The sequence below is a fragment of the Sturnus vulgaris genome, chromosome 3, assembly GCF_052056855.1.
Source record: "Sturnus vulgaris isolate bStuVul1 chromosome 3, bStuVul1.hap1, whole genome shotgun sequence".
Taxonomy (NCBI): Eukaryota; Metazoa; Chordata; class Aves; order Passeriformes; family Sturnidae; genus Sturnus; species Sturnus vulgaris.
This window is the reverse complement of record NC_142245.1, coordinates 108,924,312-108,948,332: the sequence shown is the minus strand read 5'-3', so window position 1 is coordinate 108,948,332 and position 24,021 is coordinate 108,924,312. Positions and strand designations below refer to the sequence as shown.

Genomic DNA, 24,021 nt, shown 5'->3' with positions numbered 1-24,021 from the left:
GGGGTTGGAACCCAGCAGGGCAGTGTTTAGGTACCAGTCATTGTTCTGTAGTTAAGGCTGTATCAGCATTTCCTCTAGAATACTTGTTTCCAAAGGTTTGTACCATTAAGCCTGGAAAATGTGCTCTGGATAGAAATTAGAACAAAAATTGTTCCAAGCGGGGGCAATAATTTCTTTTCAAGGGCATGAAGAAATGTTCATATATTTTTGTTGCTGAGAAAGAAAAGCAGGGAAAAACTAGGCATTTCTAAGATAAAAGTGTGCTGAAAAATAAATGCCTAAAGTAAATGAATAAAAAGTGGAAGTTTATGAGATAAAAACCTCATAAAAATGGAAATTTAGTCTTAATTTTTTCCAAGTTTTCTTACAGACTCTTTTCTGTCAGAAAAAAAGTATTTTTCTATTTGGACTTTGTTATAAATTAGTTAGGTCTGTACCACAGGCTGCACTTTGAAGCATAGAAACATCTTCTATTTATTTCAACAGTTATGCTCTCAGAATTTTCAAAAATAAATAGGGAAATCTTGAAGAGGTTGAGAGCACACAGAGAAAAATAAAATACAAAATAAGTTGAGCTGCAAAAAGAAGATAGCCTCAGGGAGCAGGAAAGAGAAACTCTGTTTTAATGAGGAAGCAGGAAAAAAAATGAGAATGGTGTTGTGGACACACTGGTATGTCAGAGAGGAAACAAAGAAAGCTAGGAAGGATGAACCATTTCACATTTATTTGTTTTCAGCAGGGTTTTGACTGCCTGTGTGGGCAAGAAAGGCAGATCCTTGTGTCTGACCTGAACATCCATAACCCACCTCAAATTTGTGGTTAAAGATGTTTTGCATGGCTATGGGTGGGATGAGCAGCCAAGTTTCACATTGGATCCTTTGCTTTTAAACCATGAAGGAGGTAGAAAGAGATGGAGAGAGGGCTGAGGAAAAAAAAATTGGGAAAAGCCTCTAGGATTAAAAAGAAAAGCTTCCAGAAAATTCTTTTACTTGATTGCCATATCAGAAGAAGAATTTACACCTCTCCAGTGTTGGGTAGGTGAGGTGTTGTGTGGGGCTCTGTAGTGAGAAGTGGGAATCTCTCAAAGAACGCTTAAAAAATGCCCTTAAAGTCTTCTTGGTCAGAGGTGTACCAGCTTGTGTCAGGCTGTGAGCTGCTGTGGTCACAAATTCCAAGTTACTCCAGGGAAAATGATGAATTCCTGCACTCCACATGGGGTTTGTACCAGGGGTTCATGGTAATGCTGCTCATGAGAAGGCAGAGAGAGAACAAGTGGGGCATTAAAGACCTGTACTTGCATATATATGTACATTGTACATGTATATTGTACATTTAATGTACAATACCTGTACATTAAATACCTGTATTTGCATCTTTCACTCACAGCTCTGCCAGGTAAGGAAGCAGTTCTGAATCTCCTCCCCAAGGGTTTGTGAAAACAAACATGGAATCCCTCCCTTGCTGAGGTTGAACAACCTGTACTGACCTGGTGTGTGACATTGTTTATGCAAGACTACAGTGAAAAGAATCATTTTAGCTGATGGATGAGGTGCTTTCCATATCCAGTTTCCTTTCCTGTTCAAATGCCTTTTGCCTGTGTAAGAAGTTATGAAAGAAGAATCAAAGCATTATCTGTCTATAATAATTTGGTTGCATTCCAAACAATATTTCACCTGGTTTCCACTTCACTTTAATTTTCTCAGATATCCCCAGTATCACTGTTTGTTTAAAGCCTCTTTGGAGGAGGCTCTGCCTCTTTGTGAAGAATCCCATTTCCCCAACACTACAGCACGTCTCCTGCTCACTGACTGCCTAACTTTGCTTCCTTGCAGTGTTTCCTAGGAGATCAAATGGGAGCTTGAAGTACTCAAAAACTTAGTGTTGCAATGAAAAATAACTTATTAAAGTTTATAATTACTGAAAAATTAATCAGAGACTTAGCATGGTACTTGCATAAAGACAATAAGCCAAGCTCTTGTCATAGTGAAATATGGAATAACTACGTTGAAATAAATCTTAATTATGCTAGAGTTACTACTCAGTGTGACTTAATTAGGAGTAGAGCAGTGAAAGCCTTTGGGGAAAAAAAGAACGCTGATTACACAACCACTTAACTGCATATTCTTCCTTCCCCCTGGTTCTTTTCTTTCCCATCAGAGAAAATTTCAAAACTTGAGTTGTTCAAGGAACTTGAATACACATTAACATGTGGCAGGTTACATTCTAAATAGAAATTGTTTGAAGTAAAAAGTTGAGAATGATAACCCTGAAGATAATCTCTTTAAATTATGCATGCAAGGTGTTATGCATCCATATGTACCCTGACCTTAAAGAGTGCATTGCTTTGTTAAGCAAGAAATTTATGAAACATAGAATGGTTTAAGTTGGAAGAGACCTTAAAGACCATCCAGTTCCAACCACCTGCAATGAGCACCACACTTTGCACTGCTCCAAGTCTTTCCAACCTGGACTGGGCCACAGCCAGGGATGGGGCAGCCACAGCTTCTCTGGGCAGCCTGTGCCAGGTCCTTCCTACTCTCATAGTAAATAATCTCTTCCAAAAATGTAATTTAAACCTATATATAAACCCACAAATACTGGACTACAGAGGTGAAGAGTTTAATTAAAAACAAAATAAAACAAAACAAAACAAAACAAAACAAAACAAAACCAAACAAACAAAAAAAAAAACACCAAAAAAAAAAACAAAACCAAAAAACCCCCAGAAGACTAGATTAAGATTAAAATAGCCCACAGAGCAAAGTGTAAAGAAATAGACCTCCACTGCAGCCCTCGAGTGCAGCATGCAACTATGGCTATAGAATATAGACAGATATATTGTTCAACAAGCACACCAGCAAGGTAAGATGCTCATTTGTCATGGTATCACTTCTTACCAGATAGAAAACATGCAAAGTCAAATATATCATGGCAATAAATCTGTTGACTTCAACAGAGTTATCTCAACAATGAATTCAAAGCAATATACTCTGAGGGAATGAAACCAAACCAAGCAGGAGATTCATAGAGGGTTCTTGGAAGATTATCTAGACCATATATAAAATCAGACATTAAAGGAATATGCACAGTATTGCAGGGGATTTATGGTAACTGGGGAAAAAGGTGTGCAATGAAGATCCAATATGCAGCATCTTATCAGAGTGTCAAATTGCTTGGCATGAGATATATGCTTTCTTCACAGTTGCTTATGCAGCTCCAGTTAAGCTGAAAAGGTGCTGTAGAAAAAGGTATAATGTACTAAAAAGAATTGAGAGGAAAAAAAAGTAAAAACTAGTAGAAGAATTAAAAAATATGGACTCTCTTTCCCAAAATTATTCCAGTTTTCCTTCTTCCACAGAGACTGATGTATCTGCAGAAGTAAAGGCTGCACTGGTCTCTTTTGGTGGATGCGGAAATTGGTTGAAAAAAATAACAAAATTACATTATTGCAAGATATGGTTTGTTTTCTGCTTCACTCCTGCATTGATAGAGAAATAAAAATTTCTAGTCCCAGTGTGTGATCAATATTTGGTTCCTGTTATACAAGTGTTACTGCACATGCATGACACTGAAAGGAGTTGGTTTGACACCTCATCGAATTCTAGTTCATTTGTGTGAGCCCACCTTTAATATTGACATTTTCTGATGTCTTGGGTTACTATTCTCTGCTATGGGAATTCCATTTTTTTAAACAATCTGTTGTGCATAAAACTTCATAAGCAAAACATAAAATTTGGGCTGAGATATTCCTGGGATTTATCCCTGAAATTGCAGCTTGGGAGGCATGTTTATAATCTTTTATCTTTCTCTTGATATTTTGTCATTTTAAGTGGGGTTAATCTTCCCAAGCCTGGATGAGTCTGCATTGCTGCTGTCTGTGTTTGGACCAGTTGCTGAGCTTACTTGATCACTGATGGACAGAAATCTGCATTTTAAAAAATGTGATTAAAATTAATGGATCAGAAGTGTCTGCCACTCTCTTATGGCCATAAAGGAAGTTCCTATATAAGTATCTACATTGCTAATATCTGAAGTTAGGTGAGATGAATCCTGGCTCTGATGGCTTTGGAAAGTGCTATTTCCCAAAACACAATGCATGACAGACATCCCTGGGAAACATCTGGGCAGCACAAGAGAAGACCAGGAATTTCCCAGGTGACACCTCCAGAAGTGATAACCAAGGGTCACAGTGCTGCAAAAATCCAGGTTTTGTGTGGGCAGTGGAGGAAACCTAAAAAGAGGCTTGGGAATCTTGACATTCACAATGGACTGTTCAAAATAGGATAGATACTGCACAATGTCATCAAGATGTGAATCAAGGTCAGTAAAAATTTCCCAACTAGAGACACATCTGAGCCATAACCCAATATTAAAACATCCCCTTCTTCTAAACCTTGCTGAACTATTTAGATCTCAGTTCTGTGTCTGGCCCTTGAATATTTTGGGTCAAACCAGTAACCTTGATGTAGCTACCCCTGAAGTTTAGATCTAGATTCAAACTTTAGAATCTTTGCCTGTCTAGAAAGTTTCTCTCTCTCTAAGACATGTTGCACTCAAAAGTTTCCTCGAACAATCAAGAGTTTTGACCACTCCTAAAACACAGAGGTCATTTTTGGCAAATGATAATGGCAGAGTACAGAAAATGTAGAGAAGTGAAATTGCATTCCTTGGAAACAGAAACAACTCATGAATATTAGAACTGGCATTCAAATGGCTATTTTTTTTGTACTGCAGGTGATTTTTTTCTGGCTCTCCCTAACCATGAAACAGTAGGAAGAGGTGAGACATCAAAGAATTAACATCTTGCAGAGAGCTTTTTAGTAAAACATATGTACACACCCCCGTCAGCAAACTCTGCAGGTTTGAGACTGAGTTATCAGCCACAAATAGACATGTATACACATTTTGGAAGGCAAACAGCTTCCAGATGATCTTTTAAAGATACCCACAAGTAATACAAAGTAGACATAGACACTTCATATAGTGATATCTTTACATAGTGTCCTCATGGATACTATAGGTTCAGGAAGACATTGCTCATGGAGGTGATGATATGCCATATTCCAGAAAGTAGAAAGCAAGCCCTTTTAAAATACTGAAAGGGGAGATCAACATGGCAAGAATCTCCAGTGCAGAACTGGGCCAAGAGCAAACTGAAATGGCTAGATCTGTTTTCATCCCTTCCCTTGGGCTACTAAGCTGAATAGTTTACAAAGCAGAGAAAGTCATTCATAGTCCTTTACAGTACAATTTCTAGTGCCACGTAGTAACTGAGGATTTACTGCACTCTCCTGTGAAATTTCAACTGCCATAACAAAGCTTTATGTTGCAGATGATCAACACTCAAATATTTAGGAACAATAATAACAGTAAAAAAGACATTTCACCCTCCCCTCCCCTTCCCACAGGGGACCAATCTATCTTCTTACAACTAGGGGTTGATCCGGCCCCATGCAAACCTTCACAAGGTGTTTTTTTTAGAGTGTGGCAAGTTTTTTGAATAATATTTTGCTTAAAGAAGGGGAAAATCCCACTTCCTGCAGCATATTGCAGGGACCAGCAAACATATCCCTTCATCCCTTGGACCAAATATACAATGACAATACTGTGCAGGTGTTCCAGAGCTGACTCAGCTGCTACATGGTCACATTGTTCCTGTGAAATGCAATCCATCATTACGTTTAAAGCACCTGCTTGATTAATATTCAGTATTTAATGTCAACACTGATAAATTAGGATTCAGAAGTGTTACACTGCAGGAACTGCAAACAGTGCTGCAGTGACAATGGCCTGGGTTAGTTTTGTGAGATCTGTTAATTCAAGGGGAAATTCATAATTCATAAATACCAAAATATGTGTATGGTATTAACTACCAGCTGTGTCCTCCTGGGAAAACAGTGATATTTCACATTTAAAGGAACTAAGTGTTAGATTTCCAAATGGCTATGATTATTTCTTCTCCTGTATAAATAGTACCTCTATCCCTTTGCCATATTGCAATAATGCTCTAATTGTGGTGTTACAGATACACAAGGTATACTGGATTTGGGAAGTACTTTGGCTTAGATAGTTTTAGACATTTACTTCCCAAGTGCATAGGTTTCATCTTAACTAACTTGCTCAAGAAAATAAAAAATTACCATGGCATTTTCAATTTCTCTTGGTCTTGTAACCTTTTATCTTTTGAAATATTATTTAGTTTTCTTCCATGGACATTTATTTTCAAACAAATCTACCTTTTTCTCTACTGTTTACTTAATGGTAACACTTTTTTTCACCTTAGCTTTAGTCCTACATATGACATAATAAGTAATTCCCATTAGACCTACAGTTTGAGACTTAATGACCAACAGACTCTTCCGTGGTGGAGAATGAGGATTCAAAGGAAACATTTGAAATTATTTCACTTTCATTATTTTTGTTAAAAAAGTTTGCACCTCGAGGTGTCATAAATACCCCTTCTTGATCTTCCTTTGCCTTGTCAGACCTGGCCAGCACAAGCAGCTGAGATCTTTGCTCTATTTTCCCTGCATCTCTGTGCAACGCTTTTTTAAAAAGAGAATATACTATTATATTTTTCTAAGCCTTTCAGACTGCTGTAACATGATCAGGATTCTCCTGAATCTCTATGCATTCGATTTCTTCTCGTTCCTTCCTTTTGGCCCGTTTCTTTTTCTTGTGGTGCTTTTTGGAAGGTGGGAAAAAGGTTAGAAAGACGGGCAAAATAACAAAACAGTGCAGAAGTGTGCAACTGCCAGCAAGCAGCAAGCATTTGAACAGTGTGAAGGTCAAGTTTGAAGGCACAAAGAGAAGGGGGACCAACCCGATAAGAAAGGAAGAAACATTCTGCAAAATGGCTGTCCCATGCTCTTGGAGGGAGTTCTTTATACACTGAGTTCGGGTGTGCTCAGTAGCTAATACAAATGTATAAAGCAGGGGTGCACAGTGATCTATGGCAAAATTCAAAGTGTAGATAAGGCACAGTATAGAAATGCAGTCCATGTCTACATTCCATAAGGTCATCAAGCCAAGGACACCCAGCTCTATTGAGGTGACACTGAGAATTAACCAGAAATTTCCCAGAGGGTGGATAACCAGGAAAAAGGTCAGTATTAACACCAGCAGGATGCCAAAACCAGAAATCAGGACAGGCATAGTTACTGATAAACCATAGTGGTCCATGAAAACAAAAGTAGGGTTGAACACAATGAACTTGATGCTCTGTATAAGAGAAAGTGGCCTCAGCTTCTCCAGCAATTCCACTGCTTCCCTCTGTGTGTTTTCACTGGTCCTGGCCACAAGGTACAAACGAGAAGCAATTATGTTGTTCTCATCTCCAGCTTTGGAGAAAATGATGTCATTTTTGAAGTGCTGGAATTCTGGCTTTTTTAAAAAGGAGCTCTGGAGGATGCTGATAAAGTCACTTTTGTTGGTTGCACTGATGTTACCCACTCGAAGGTATTGGTAATACTGTTCAATCCAGGACACAGTGTTGAACCCCTGGCTGAGTGTTTTTAGGTCTTCTTGCACGGTGCCATTCCAGTACTCCAGAGGCTCGTAGATGTAGAAGCCTATCACGGGGCTGTAGTTGCTGAAATACTTTTGCTGTATGAGGGCATAGGAGACACTTGGGGACTCACTGGCAAGAAGGTTGATGATGTTGGCTCCGTCATTAATCTGTAAGCACCCCATAAAGGAGAACGAGGCATAGATGAGATACAGTATCACCACAAATGGCTTGACGTAGATGTTGGTAATCCACTCATTGTAGTGCTCTCGGAGGAAATGCTGGATAAAGTGGTGCTGGTACGGGTTGGTCTCGTGGTGGGAAGTGTGATGATGGCCATCATTCATCATGGTCTGGAACCACACGGGCTTCCGGTCCAGGTACTCTGCCGAGGGGATTTTACAGCAGAAGATGCTGTGGTACCGGTTCTGCTCCAGCTGGCCAGCAAAGACCAGGCAGGAGCCAAAGAAAGAGAAGATGTAGAAGTAGTTCAGGAGGATGGAGACGCACATGTTCTGGCAGAAGACTTTCACAGCTTCGATGTTGGTGAAAGGGCTCGCCCCCATGCCGAAGGCTATGAAATACAAGGAGCTCGTCATCGTGTAGGAGACCATGACGTCTGAGTAGGCGTCTGCTACTCGGTCCTTGAAGGGCAGATTCTCTCTGGTCCGGCGCCATCCTGAAAGAAGTTCAAACACTCCCTTGGTTCCGTGACCTGAAATGAGAAAACAAAGTTTATATGTGTGCATGTATATAGGGGGTCCAATCATCCCCCCAGGTGTTTCATCCACCAGCAGTAAAAAAATACTGTCAGCTAAATGTTGTTATTTTTTTCACTGGTTTTTATCTTAAATGTCTATCTAAAGCTAAATATCACATTCACCTGCAGGTGCTTAAATTAACAGCCCTGATATTCTAAGACTCTCCATGCTCAGAAAAAAACCTGAAGACACTAATTGATTTTAATGGACATTGAATTAGCTCCCAAATGGACTGCAAATACAGGAGAACGTGAAGTTTGGCTCAAGTCTGGGGTTCATTCTAAAAATTCCTATTGTCATCTTACTACATCTTTCAAGGTGTAAAGGATTCAACTTGAAACACTTAAAAATACAAGTAACATTTTCTTCCAAAGAGTATAAATTAAAGGGATTATTTGAGAAATGAGTGGTTGTGACCAAGATTGGGACACTATTGTTCTTCGTACATGATAAAGGAAAAATTATGCTGTAAGTATACAGAGTAATAACCAGAGTAATTTGTGTCATGATTCTCTGCCTACTGAGTGAAATTGGAAATTCTCAATGATAGCACACAAGTTTGCATGCTATGAAAATTGACAAGCTGGTGATAATGATGGAGAGTAGAATACTGGCTAAGCCATTGGTCCACATTAATTGTCTAGAAAATATAAGTGTTAATTTTCTATGATTATATCTGTGTCTCTTTCTGCTATCCAGAGCTCCTCCTGGTGACAAGGAGTTCTCTTAGCTTATGTGAGAGGACATTCAGAAAAGTCAGATGTGATCAGTTTTCCATTACAGGTTCTGACTTTGTATTCCATTCTTAAGTGTTTAGGGGCATGATATTTTAATAAACTACAATTTAATACAGACTTACTTTAATTTGACTTGTCACAGTCTCAGTCTAGGAAGATTACAGCTATTAAATTTTGTGACAGAATGGTAAAGCTTAAGCTGATCTTACTGGAAAAGTTTTAACAAATAAAAGCTATATATCATGTATATATGTATATGTATTCATATAATGTGTATGTTGAAAAGAATATATATACACATGCACGGGTTTTTTTGTTTGTTTGTTTGTTTGTTAGGGGTTTTTTTGGTTTGGTTTTTTTGGGGGTTTTTTTGTGGTTTGGTTTTTTTTTTTTACTATTAGAGAATTTCAACTTGGGGAAAAATAGAAAAGCCAACATCCAAAAAAACCCCATCCAAAATGGTTTGGCTTTCAAATAATAATTAAAAACAATCAAAACAATTAAAATCATTAAAACCAGAAATTTGAATTTGGATTAGAAAGTGAAAAGTTCTCTTCATTTTGGATCTAGCCCTGAGAAAATTCTGGCCAATGTAAGGAGACACACTACTGAGCAGAAAAAGAAGTAGGAGAGATTCCAGAGGTTTCTGCCTCTGTTTGTGGGCCTTCATTCTCTGTAGTAAAAGAATTGCATGAACCAAAGCAGGCACAGAGCAAGTTTTCTCAGATCAAACCCAGAAATATGACAGCAGGAGATTTGCAAATAACCAAGACTGTTCAACCAAAGGTCTGTTGAGTTTGTCTTTAGATTTAAATTGTTTGGATTCATACAGCTGCTTATGTTGCCCAAAGCAGACTCCTGACAGCCATTCTAGACAGGGAAAATTACAGCATAAACTGTCAGCTCTGTGAATGTTACCTGCTCTACCACAGATCAGTGTCCCAGGTGAAATATAAACATACAGCAGTACAGAAGTCTTGCAGTTAGCAAAAAGCCTGTGAGTGAATGCTGCTCTCTTATGAACATCTCAGCTCAGGAGGGACCTTGGATTCCCTGGTAAGTTTAGGGTGAGTTGTTCAAATTCTCATGGCACAGCTGTCTTGCACACTGTCAGTTTTGGGCCATCAAGCAGAAAGGATTGTCTCCTTCAGCTGAATAAATCTGCAGAATCAAGGGACTTGAATGCAATTTTTATATGATCATAGCAAGTGTTTAATTCTCCTGCAGGGTGTGGTGTGGACCAGGCTGGTTGGTCACCACTTCAAGGGCCCATGTCCTTGGCATGGCTAAATTTAATGGTACAGAAACCACAGAACCATTTAGGTTGGAAGTGACCTTCAAGATCATCAAGTCCAACCAGTACTGCCAAGCCCACCCCTAAACCAGGGCCCTCAGTGCCACATTTGCACATTTTAAAAATGTCTTCAGGGATGGTGATTCCACCACTTTTCTGGCCAGTCTGTTCCAGTGATTGACAATCCTTTCAGTGAAAAAATTTTCCTAATATCCAACCTAAACCTCCTCTGGAGAAACTCCAGGTCATTTCCTCTAGTCCTGTTGCTTTTTACCTGAGAGAAGAGACAAGCACTCCTGTCAGGGAGTTGTGCAGAGCTACAAGGTTCCCCCTGAGCCTCCTTTTCTCCAGGCTGAGCCCCTTTCCCAGCTCCCTCAGCTGCTCCTGGGACTCCAGACCCTTCCCCAGCTCTGTTCCCTTCCCTGGACATGCTCCAGTACTGGAATGCCATTATTTTTGCCATGTTTCTATTGTTATTAATTTATAAATGTTAACATATCACATTCTCAGTGATGAGTACCTGGGTGCATTTGACCTTGGGGTAGCTACACAATAACTAATAGAGAGGTGTTTTTTTTTCAAACATGTATGTGAAGAACTGGACAAGAGTGTGCACTAATGTGTGTGCCCAAACTTGTGATAATGTTCAAAATTAGAACACTGTAATTAAACTCTAAGCTTTTTTGCAAATAGAATTAATATCATCTTAAGGAAAAAAATGTTGATATTAGTAGCTTCTTAAAGTATCAAAATTGATACCGATTTTCTTATGATTCTTATTATACAAAAGTTAAATTTCCACTTTTTCCCCTTTTACAAGTAACTTCAGTTCTATCACACAAACACAGGTGTTGGGGAATACAGTGCAGCAATTCCCTTGCTAACACAAGAGGAAATCTTTGCCTAACTGGTTTTCCCATGTCATTACTCCGATACCGAGTTTTCCAGTCAGCCTCTGTTGCTCTCAGGTCTATTCCCTTCTCCCAACAGGGATACAACTCCATTTTTCCTGAACCTTTTCTGACAGTTCTCAAGATTCAGACAGCATAGTCACTCTATAAAATTCTGTTTCTTCAGCTTCATTCCTATTGCCACAACAACACTGACAGTGGAGCTAAGTTCAGTGAGCAGCTCTAGGAAGGTTCAGAGAGATTTTGGCTCTGGGTCAAAACTGCCAAGCTTCTCTGGTACTAACATGACATGAATGAAGTACAGCAATTTTTTATTTGCTGGACAGGCAATGGCCTATGACTATTTCATAGGAAAGGAGACAAGAATTTTTTATTCTATTATTTGTGAGGGAAGGATAGCAAGAAAGGGAGACCTTCATAGAGAAGATGAAAATAAATAATGCGTTGTGCCTCAAATTTAAAAGCGAAAGATTAATTATGAGCAGATATTTAAAATAAGTTGGAAGAGGATAGAAATAGAAACAAAAAGAGTCAAATTAGAGATTAAAGATCACTTGATTGCATTAAATTCAACTACCTGGAGAAATGAATCAATTAAAAGTTAAGCCAAAGCAATCTCTGAACAATTAGAAATCAAATCATGGGATCATTGTAGATGGGATGGTCCAAGAATAATGGAAAGAAGAAGCAAAGAATCTATGTTCAAAAAGGAGGACTGGATCACTGTTTTGAAATGAGGCATGATTTTTTTCATTGAATCATAGAAAAACTTGGTTTGGAAAGGACCTTTAAAATCACCTAGTTCTAGACCTCTGCTGTAGATGACATTTTAAAAAATTAGAGAAAATAGGATGAATACCCTGGAGAATAAAACCAGCAAAAACTAGCCTGTTATTGGTACATGAAAATCAAAGAGAAACTGAGTGAGTTGGATTTTTTCCCCTCTCATAGACTGAAATGCCAGTGTGTACTCAACAACATTCAACATAAAAAGTATAATAAGGACAACAATCAAGTCTTTCTCATTTCTACTTGGAGAAGGAGAATAAGTCATTGGTTTCATTTGGAAAACAAACCCCAAAACCCATTAAATTAGATAACAGAAAAAACCAAAACTTTATTTCTTTATTTAAGCTTCATTAAACTCTGGAGCTCACAATCTCAGGAGGCGATAAAGTCTTCTTCATTGCAAGTCTAAAGGTCAGATTAATAAATGTTAATGTAGGTGCTGGGCACATCCTGCCAGTGCTGGGAGACAGATTCTGTTCACATTCCTGACGTCTCTTACTATTGTACCATCATATTTTACTCTGTCTTGAGATGTTTAAGATTTTTTTAAGCATGAAAAACAATCTGTCTTCAGTGTTTTCCTAACCAAAGCATGCCCATCCAGCATTCAGCTGTTGCTTCTGTCACAATCAGCTTCTTTGGATGGGAGTTTGATGTGCATTTATCACTCCTCATAACAGCCACTGATACCCCAGCCTGAAGCCATGAGGCTCTGCTGGAAGGAGAGTTGCTGACTGCTGCCAGCTTTTGTAAACTTTCTAGGAAGTAAAATCAGGATGACTCTGCACTTTTTTTGGCACCAAGACATAAAGAAGATTATTTGCTGCAATAGGTGATAGCAGTCAATGTGATGATAACCTTGGTGTCTACCTTATATTTCAAACAAACAAAAAAAGTCTTAGAAATGCCATAGCACAGATTACTCAGCGTTTCTGCACTGAGGAATCCAAGTATTGTACTCAGTTTTCGTTAACAGCCACACATGTAACATGTACTGTATATGGAGAATGAGGAGGCAGCTTTCTTTTCAATCATACTGGTGGGCAGGAAGTATATACCTTTCTTTTTCTTTATTTTTTCCCCCTGGGGGATAGGCAATTCAAGTCCTAGAAAAACTTGTGTAGTTTTTTCTAATAAATGCCCCGTAAATGCCCCATATTTTTTTCTAACAAATGCCCCATAATGATCATTAGGAGCATATTGAAGCACAGAATCATGGAATCACAGAAGGCTTAGGTTGAAAGGGACATTAAATACTATTTAATTCAACTCTATGCCATGGACAGGGACACCTTCCACTAGACCAGGTTGCTGGCTCTTTGGACTCTCTTATCCAGGTTTACTGATTTGAAATACATCCCATTTTTGAGAGTTTAGGTTCAAATAATTGCTTTTTTTATAGAGGAACAACTTAGCATCTCAACACACTGCAGTGTGGGATACATTTATTCTTCTGCTAAATCACTAATATTAGTACCATTAATATTGGTATCCCCTCTTACATGTAAAAACTGAAGCACAGAGATTAAGCAAATTAATCACAGTCACCAAGGACTCTCTGCATCTCGCAGAGGGAAGAAGCAATAGAAAAAAATATTAAACCACTTCGTTATGAAGAGCCAGTAAATCCTTAGGGATTTTGATGTAGAAGGCAAGCAAAATTTGAAGCTTGGTCATACTTTAGGTAACAGTAGGAAATGTATATCTTAATCTAGATCCCATTCCATAAAGGTAAATCTCAGCACAATGCATCCAGCTAAGAAGTGGAACCTAACCACAACCCTGAGTAAAGTAATTCCCAGCTTGATTAAGAAGAAGGAAAAATATAGAACATTTTTTCAAAGTAATCTAAAATGTTGGTAGGAAAAAAAATTGTTTTAATTTTACATCTCTCTAGGTATTTGTGAAGTGATTGTAATTGAATTGTTCACATAGTTGGGTTGTTGATCATTTCTTCTTTATTTAGTTTTGCCTTTGCTTTAGTGGCCACTGGGAGGGTCGGATGAGGAATTAAACCACTCCCAATGTGGTTACTGGTTCTCCCTTTCTCCAGAATCTCAGTACTAGAGGTGAAGTCAGACCTCATCCTGCCTGTAAAATGCCTGGGGTGGTTCAGACTTTGGGGACAGAGGCTCTAACTGTGGCAGTGATGCACTGATGAGTAGCATTGTCCAAAGGGAGGTGTGTCCTTGAGCCATAGGAATTTTCAGTGGTATCACAGTATTTACATGTTCTGAATGTCACAGAACTTATAGCAACTACAGCAAAAAATGAAGTCCAGTCAAGATCTCCTGCTGAAGTTCCTGCAGAAATTTTGTTTTCACTAAACCTATACTTCTTTATTTCATTTGGTACATGGCATTTGATGATATTTAAAAGCATTTAAACAGAGAAATTATATCCTTTCTAAATCCATTCTCCTGTGAGGTCACTACATGCACAAATTCTTCTCTAATCAGATTAGTAGAAGTGCTGACAGAGGGGTTTTACACCCTGCTATGCCTTTCTGTCTTGAAAAGCATTCAGGGTAGAATTCTTCTTGTAAGTAACAGATCTCTATCATAATACATTGTCTAATTTAACAAGCTGGGTTTTATAGAAAAAATATTTAACCAAGTGCAATGAAACCTCAGCCAGCTGAGCCATCATCTTTAGTGACAAGGACCTCAGGGAAATCGCCAGTGCTGCACAAGAGATTTCATTATTGCTACATTTTAGCACTTCTGATAAACACAGAAAATGCACTTAAATTCATCACAAATATCATCAACAAAGTCAGTTATACATAATAGATATTTTGATTTCCTTAAAATATTTCTGCCAGACTATGGCCACTTAGCCACAGGTCTGAACATGTCAATTACTTCCAGCTTCCAAGTTTTGGTGTATCCCCATTACAATATGAACCTCATTTAAAAAGTAGCAGTGCATCATGGGGCACTCCTGTTAAATATACAGACTATTCCTTCATGTGCACTCTGAGTAATTGCATTTATTTCGACTTGCATGAGCACTTCTGAAAGCCTCTTAAATAATTCTGGGAATTTCCGATGAGACCAAAACATAAAAGCATTGGTCTCCTCACGGGCATTTCTGTGGAGCCTGGCAGACAGCAACCCCATGATTGTTTGAGGCTGAGGAGCAGTGGGGAGAGAGGCAAACATTTGGTTCTGTCTGGAGCTGCCTGTATAATTGCATTTCAGAAAAGCTCACTATCAGCCTAACACTGCTCCCATGAAATTCTGCCAACTTCTCAACCACAGCTGTAGCTGTAGAAACCTGTGCAAGAAAATGGTGTCAAGGATGTAGCAGTCACAGCTGTAGCTCCTCCCTTGCCTTCCAATCTCCTAAGAAACGCCAACCTATAAAATAGATTAACACCAATCTGTTGGAAACACAGATTAAAAGTGGTGGTTCATACTCTTTTAGTCTCCTCTCTGATATGTCCCCTCTTCAGGTAATTCGTTCCACAGACCTTGGCAGCCCCCTCATTCTACTCTTTCCTATCCAACTCAAAATAAATGTCCCAGACTACACACAGAAGCCCAAACATAAGCAACCAACTACGGGAACTGAGCTGAATCACACGCAGATCATTTACTTACACATCACATCCCTTTGGCACCTCCTTGATCTTTCAGCAGTTTCTGTCTCTCACTTTGCAGGCTCTCAAGGCAAGCACTGCTATCCCTGTTTACACAGAGACCACCATAGTGGGACCTTGATCTTGATTTGAATTAACAATAATTAATGCTAACAAGAATTTGGCATCTCTGATTTTGAATCTTATCCAGTTTTGGATCTTTCTTATTGAAAAGACCTTTCCAGAGCTTCCCCATAAGCATCCCTGGGAGGAAGCCCAGGATGAGCCCTGGAGATAAGCCAAAGATCTGCTAGTCCAGACACAAACATGTTTCTAACTGAGCTGTAATGACACATCTTTGTATTCAAGGTTCACTTGCTACAGTTCATTTTAAGGTAAAATTTTACATTTTTTCGTGCCTAGAAACTCTTCTTCTTTTTCGAAGGAACAGAAATATTAAATAGCACCCCCATGCATTGAAATAGAGCTGAACATGGGGAATGTTTCAATGAATGTGATTAATAATTGGGCTGAACACCTCATTAAGGGAGATTTACGTGTGAGCTAATGTATATAGCTTGCAAATCGTGCATAAAGTTGGAATCCTGCTTAGTTTTCTGCTGTGCTTAGCAATGAATTAAAATGCTTTTTGCTGTTTCTCATTTAAGCCTTTTAATGAACATTGTAAGCAAGAACTGAACATATGGAAACTGCTAGTTATTGATGAGAGTTTAAGTGACATATAGAAGACAAGATAATGAATTTAGATCAAGTCTTGAATGAATTTATTATATACTCATTTATGCTAAAAGCATAGTATGGATTTGTGATGCTGATCAGAACACTTTATCACCTGGATGTGATAATCCAGTAACATCCAGAAGACTGAGATACTAGTGAGAATCAAGAAAGGAAAATGTTGGTTTTGGCACCCAGCAAAAATAATCTGTACTTGAATCATCATAGAAACAATACATTTGGTAATTTTCTGCTTTCTGGCAAAGATGAACCATAATAGATTCTTCAAAGAAAAATGGTTAAATAGTTTGAAAAGTAAATAGATGTGAAAAATACATTTCAAAAAAATGACCAGTGCCTTTGTTGATTTGAGCAAATGAAGAGAGTGAAGGATTGTTTGAAAGGACAAATATCTGGAGTTTTATCCATGAGCAATGTTATCATTGATGGGACCCAATTCTGAAAGGAGAAAACTTTTACCTGTCAGTGACAAGATCAATTTGACTGCACAGTCTGAAGTCTCTGTACTGGAAGATACCAACATAACAAGCAATGAGCAGAAAAAGTTCACATTCTTCACTTTCCCCAGTGAAATTATTCTTGCAACAACCAATGTTCCCTTCCTGGAACAGATGGAAAATCACCTGGGAAAAGCTTTGTGGGGATTTATCTCCCCTTGAATGTTATATAGTTACTCTGATCACAAATATTTTTCTTACATCCCCAAAATCTAATGGGGCACCATCTTTTCACTGACTGTAGAGCTGGTGCTGGGGTTAACTTGGTTTGAAACACACTAAAGAAAGTGAGTGCTGCACCTTGGCTGAAGTAGCTAATTTTCAATTGCTATCCCAGGGACAAGTTCCAGCTGAGTAAAGCAGGGCTAGCCTCTACCTTGATAGTAACCAGGTCAAATCCTTTCAAAGTCCTACACTAATAATTCCTATTTGGAAATTACTCCAGCTGGTGACACTGTGGTGCAGAGCACAACGGCTCTGCTCCTCTCCTGGACACTGAGATTTCCACCTAGCCTGCTTATCTTGATGTAGCAGCACACCTTTACTGCAATGAAGAGAGAGCTTCAGAGCAAAGGGAATGAACCCATCTGCTGACAGGGTGATATTTTTAACAGCTGTTAGTGCAGGATTTGCTGACATTTGTTTACTTCAGAAAAGGGATGGGAAGGCAGAGCAGGAGGCTACATTGGCCTTTTGCTTCTGTTTGCTGGGAGTGAAGGAAATACAGGGACTGACTCAGCAACTTGAAATAGGTATTAAATCTTCCTTTCCTTTCCCAAAAAGCCCCATTTCTGCAATGCACAGGAAGGTGGGGGAAGGCTGCTCCAGTGCCCTTGCCAAGCCTGGGACAGCATTGGGGTCACTGCAGCACCAGGGCTCTGGCTCAGGCTGTCCCACCAGTGGGACTGCTCAAGCTGGGAAGCATCCTCACATCCTCACATCCTCACATCCTCACATCCTCCTCTGGCTGCTCCAGGTCACAGACAGCTGCCAAGCAGCCAATGCAGCAATGTGGCTGCTGCCCTGCTCTGTGAAACACAAACTGAGCTGCTCACACAGCAATGCTCCTGCAGAGCAGCAGCCCCGTCCCATATTCCCAGTGTGTCCCTATAAATTTAGCCAGGTTGCCAATACAGGATTTGTAGGTTACATATATATTATTTATTAGACAGCAGTGACAGGGAATGCTGTAGATGAAAGAATTCATTCAGACAAGTTACCAAATGGTTATAAACGTGCTCAGCATGCCTCTTCACAGCCAAAAACCTTTCCTTGGACCTAAAGGTTTCCTCTAATTAGACAAGGGGTTAAAAGCAAAATGAACCAAAGAGAGATGAAATTATTTATCTGAGTAGAGCAAAATAATTCTCCTTTAATTTCTTTATGCAGTTCTGTTGAGAAATGAAAACTGCAAAACATACCGATGCTCTGCCTACTGCTCCACAGCTTGCAGCTACATTTGTATCAAATTGGTTCAAAACCCTGCAACACTAATATGGACCATTCAGCAAGTTAAAAGGACTTGCACACATTCATGAAGGAAAATTGCACTGAAAGGGTCATTAAAGTCAGGGATCACACATTTGGGCTCACAAGCCAATGAGCCAAGAAGCAGCAGGAGCGTGGGGGAGTGTTTTGGGAGAGTATGACTTGATGCTTGACCTGTTGAAATCCCCATTTTTAAAGCACTTGCCGTTGGTTGCTAGGAGAAATAGGATGCTGAGCTAGATAAACCCTTTGGCCTGAGTCAGTCTGAATATTTCCTTTATGTTCTTGGGGCTGACTGTGTTAAAATCCAAATGCATGAGAAGCATGAATTAAAGTTGTGCAGCTCTTCAGGCCCTTAAATCTGGTGTTTAACTTTTTACTTTATTTATTTTAGTATTTTAGCAATACTATTTAGAAACCTAGCTTTGAACTGATGCAAATACTTGCCCTTTTCGCTGCCTGGTCTCAGGTCCCATTTACCCTTGGTACCTCGACACAACAGTGATTAGAAATAGATCATTTTGCTGTGGGATTATAAAGCAGTGCATGCATTGATTCTCATGTGCACTATATATATGAATCAATGACCATATATGACCTCTATGAGATTGTTGTGGGTATTACACCAATTTTATGGCAAGGAAATTGAAGCAAAAAGAAATCTAGCTTTAATCTATCAGGCTTTAAATTATCTAGTTTGGAACTATCAGAAGGATCCACCAGCAAGTCCATGGCATTGACTAGCCTTGCTGTTCTCATGTAGCAGAGGATTTTTATTGCTATTTATATGCTTAAAATCTGATATCAATCAATCAATCAATCAATCAATCAATCATTGTATATATCTTTCTTTGGAAATTCACACCTTGGGTGTTGGACCAAGACACAGAAGAAATAAACCATGCAAACTCATAGACATTTATTAAAATATATTGCTTTCCCAATTTTCAAGCTAGCACATGACTGGTGCTTTTCCTGCGAGCCTTTGACTCCTTCCCACATTGTTTTGCAGCCTTTCCAAGAGTCAGGGCTGCCACCAACGAAGGACTCCTACCCAAATCACTGACCAGAGGACTCCATAACGAGATGGAATTAGACCAATAAGCTCTTTCTCAGTTTCGTAGGGCATGGCCTCACCTTCAGGCTGCTTCTCATACACTCTGCAGAAATGGCTGTAAATAAAGCACAAGAGCAGCTTTCGTTTCATGGCATAACTCCCACAGCCATCTGATATGCCCAGTGTTGCCATCAAAAACATGAGTGGATTGGCTTGTGCAGGACTTAAAAAAAGCCTCTTCCAGTTAACAGCATTTAGCAGCTCATTAATGAATCTGAAACCTGACCTTTAGCATTTCATCCCACGGGAAGGATCACTAAACTTTTCACTTAATTATTATTCTGGCTAAACTCAGCCTGAAAATTTAAGGCTAAACTATAGGCTTGGTACAACATATGAGACACCCTTTTGTTTTGGGGAGAGTTGTTTTTGCTTGGAATACTCGGAGCAGTGAGTCAGCTGGCTGCCCTCCCTTTTCCCATTATGATTTTGAATATCCATATTTTCGGATGGGAAAAATTTTGAGCATGAAAATAGATTGAACCTGTATTCTCCTAGCACATCTAGGAGTCTGGAGAAGTAGTGCTTTCTCTGATGAATCTTTTGTTGCACATACATCTCTATGGAGGTCATTGGAGATTCCTAATCTGCATCCATTCTAATGAATTAATTATTTCTAGGGTTAATTTTCTGTCACAGAGGCCAGCTGGTGCAATCTAAGCATGTAAACTATGGTATGTTACTCCTTTAGTCTTTGGAACAGAGTGGCCACAAACCTTAATTTGCATCTGGGAATTATTTGGGAGAGTGCCATGGACAGAGTAAAAGCATGCCAGGCAGCATGCAAAAAATTTAATATTGTATAGAAAGTCACAGCTCTGGCTCTGTTTTCTAGTAAAGGCTGTGGCCAAAGGGTGATGCTGTTCTGCGACTGCAAGTGCAAAAAATCACATTGGTGTTGAATTTCTGAGTTCTGTTGAGGTACCACGTTTATATCTGTAAATGTGTGGGGGGGGTCTATAAACTTAATCCCTTTGTGGACATGACAGAAAGCACAGTGTACTAATTCGGTTTATCACATTTTTATAGCAATGTCTTCACTGGCTGAAAGCACCTTCAGAAGGTGGGAGGGCCAGGAGCTGCTTTCCTTTGTAGAGTGACTGACACAAGAGTGTGTCCCTACTGCTTTGGGACCAAACCCTCTGCTGTTCTGAGCCCATCACTCCCACTTGCCTGTACTGTGTGCATTCATGAATTTCTCTGGCCATTAAAACTAGCATGGTAACTGCCTCTCCCTCTGATACACTGCTCCAGGTATCCTTCCTCTCTAAAAAGTCTGATTACCCCTTGTAAGAAGCCCAACACTGTGAAAGAAAAAGGGAGGATGAGGAAATTGCTAAATGAAACTATTTCAAATCCTTAGTTTTCAGAGCTTTTGATACACTTTAAAATGTTGCAGTGTCAGTCATTGCAATGGGGGTAAGGCTGGGATCACACAAACCCAGACCACAGATCCCGTTTAATAGCTTGATACATGTAACTGAGAGAGGTAAAAAATCTGGAAAGAAGCGGCCTCATAAGTCAGTTACCAAAAGAAGGTTTTGCTTGCGAAGCTCAGAAGAAAGAAAATTATAATCTATGCCAGGAGCAAGGTGCTGACTGTTCCCAATGAATCATGATCTTATGGAAAGCTTTGTTTTATTACTTTTATGTCAGCAAAGCTTTGTGAGAAGCACTTCACGATGTGCTCTCAGTACCTGAATTTACTCAGAAAGGCAAATAATAATAAATATAAAATGAACTATATTTGTAAACCACTGCAATTTAAGTGTGGGACAGAATGCAAAGTTATGCTTTGTTTTAGAAAGAGATTTTAAGATTGCTTGCCTCCTACAGGAACCTATATATCATTTTATTTTAGTTGATTGCTTCTGAGAATGTTGCCCATTCATCCCAGTGATGACATAGCAAATTGCTCTTTCCCTTCAGTTTTAAAGAACTAAGAATGATTTTAGATATTGTCATGAGTTATCATTATAAGACTGAGCCAGAAATTTGTACCATTTCAGTCTATATCTCTCAAGCTGATAAATGGTTGTTATAATGGCATTTTCATTCATAAGGCTCCAACAGCACAGTACAAGCTTAAAAGATTACTAAATACAAACTAGAACACTCCTGCAAAATATAAAAATGTTTCAGCAAGGAATATTGAATTTCCTTTTCTTACAACAGTTTTATCTGTGGCCTGTAAAATATCCCCAGTGTGGAAAGTGGAAGGTGCCCCTGCCCATGCCAGAGGTCGGAACTACATGATCTTTAAGGTCTCTTCCAGCCCAAACCATTCTATTTTTCTATGATTTTGAAATGTATTATTTCCAGAGAAACAATAATGAAAACAGAAAATGTTCCCATAAAATTTCCCAATAAAAAATTGCTATACAATCTGCATGTTTGTAACCTCATTTTCAATTTAACGTTATTTTGTATGAAATGCTAATGATAAGTATCTTTTCATTTTAAATGAGAAGATGAAAGCTTCACATAGCCATGGACATTGAGTTCTGCTGCTCTAGCACCAGATCACTAGAGTCCTGTGCTGTTTTTTCAGGCAGAAATGTTGCTGAGTACCTCAGCCTTCTCCTGGCCTGATGTTAACAGTTTGCCAGCATTTTTTATCGGTGGGTTATGCCTTCTTTGACCTTTTTTTTCAGGGCAACATGTCTGTAGAAGCTCTTCCTGTCAGTCTTTGTGTCATTAGCCAAGTTCAGCCCCAGGTGTCCTTTGGTCTTCCTCACCCCATCCTTACCCAACTGAGTGTGTCCTATAATCCAATTTCTCCATTTTGTTACTTATGTTGGGTAGAGGAATTCATGTAGAGGCACTTCAGCTGTAGTTCCTAAAGGAAAGGAACACCTTTTAATTCCTTAGAGATGTTTCCGTGAGATTTCCCTTTTGGCTTCTGTTACCTCAGGGGACTCTGGATTGTTGCTGTAAAATTTCAGATTTTCTGTAGGTGTTCTCCAGTGTACTCAGCTTATCTCAGGCTGAGGGTCCTGGACTCCTCTAACCCTGGCATACCATCCCCCAGCTTGGCATGTGTAGGGCAGATATTATCCCCCTTGCCTTTCAAATCTCAGACAACCTATCTGGAAATCTACAGGTGTCTGTCTCCTTGCCTTGATCCAGAGGAAGCTCAAGGAGACAGAGCTTCAGATGTTGGCAACTCAATTATGCCAGGTGGGATCAATCCAGGTGTAAATAAAGACCATAATTATCTCTGAGGAATTGACTCCTTTGGTGAGGTAGGGGTTTGTACTGGATCCAAGGAGGTGGCTGGAAAAGCTGAATTTCCACATTATGAAGTGATCAAGCAGATGGTCACATTTTGGCTGTGGTGTGTTGGGGTTGTCTCCATGGAGTATTCTGAGACAATATGTGCCCATATAGATGGAAAGATGTTGTGGAATTATTACTGTTACGAGGTCTGCCTTCTGCATGCCAGTAACAGCTACAAGAGATGGCCTTGCACAGTAAAGAGAGCAATATCTGATTAGCAGGGAATAAAACAGTGGCATCAGCAGATCATACAAATGTTATGGTTGTAAACTGCCAAGAAGCCTGCTGTCAATTAATTTTCTCACAAACAAATCTGCAGAAAATTCTTCTTTGCCTTTGTCACTAACAAAACGATGATGATGGCAGATTTTATTACTTCTGGAACAGCAGACTATGAGGTGGTGTGTCCAGCAGCCCAGATGAAGGCAGGATGGGTTCATATATCTCTTCTTTGTCTGTTTTCTGAGCTCTCAGGTATGAACTAAGTAGAACATGACCCCAAATTCTCATTCTCCCATATTGACCTCTTTTTCTTTTTTTCTTTTAGCATAGGTGGTTGACAGACCTTTCTCAATTTCCTATTTTCAGATTTGCTTGTTCAGGCATAATTTTCTTTTTCTCCATGGTCCAATCCCTAGTTGAAGGGTGTCTCCTGCCACTTGGTGACTTCCCCTGATTCTTACAGCATGTCAGAAAGCCCAACTCAGCTTTGCTGTGAATGTTCTCACTTCTTCTGTGACCCCTATTTGTCTCCTAGAGCAATATAATTAATGCTGGTCAGTCCAGAGCTTTTCTTAAACAGAAGGCAAACTTCTAATGGAAATCACAAGTTTTCATTCAAAGAAAGCAGCAATTTCAAGTTCTTGGACCACAAGAATGAAGAATCTAAACTAAAAAATGAGGATATAGAAGATACATAAGTCAAGGTCCTGTTTAGCCTATTCTCTTGGGATTCTTAGCTGGGGTACTTGTTCAAACTTGCACATCACAAACACTATCCCTTGAAAAAGGACTTTGGAGAGACTAACCTGCATAGGCACAATTTGACTTGAATATTGACTTGAAGAACCAAGTAATCAAAATTATATAACTGCAAACCTTTTTATTGTGGTTACATGCATTGATTTCTATCACTGTTCTCATATCTCCTTCCCACCTACCTCTCTTTTTATATTTAGCCTTGTTGGTAAGTATTCAGCATTGAAAAGAGTATCTTAGTCTAATTTGAGAATAATTACAGAACAATGAGGAATCTTGGTGGGATTTTCTTTTATCTTTGTTCTTTCAGGACTGAATTGT

The 24,021-nt window shown here is 39.2% G+C and overlaps 1 protein-coding gene across 2 annotated transcripts in view; it reads right to left on the bottom strand.

The window, feature by feature from the left end:
- Positions 1-705: 705 nt before the first annotated feature.
- PTCHD4 (patched domain containing 4) overlaps positions 706-24,021 on the bottom strand; it is an 85,368-nt gene continuing 62,052 nt past the window's right edge. For both annotated transcript variants that reach the window (XM_014872900.2, XM_088162492.1), the window contains exon 3: positions 706-8,222. In XM_014872900.2, coding sequence (XP_014728386.2) covers positions 6,589-8,222 — 1,634 coding nt within the window. In that variant the 3' untranslated portion in view covers positions 706-6,588. The remainder of the gene's footprint in view (positions 8,223-24,021) is intronic.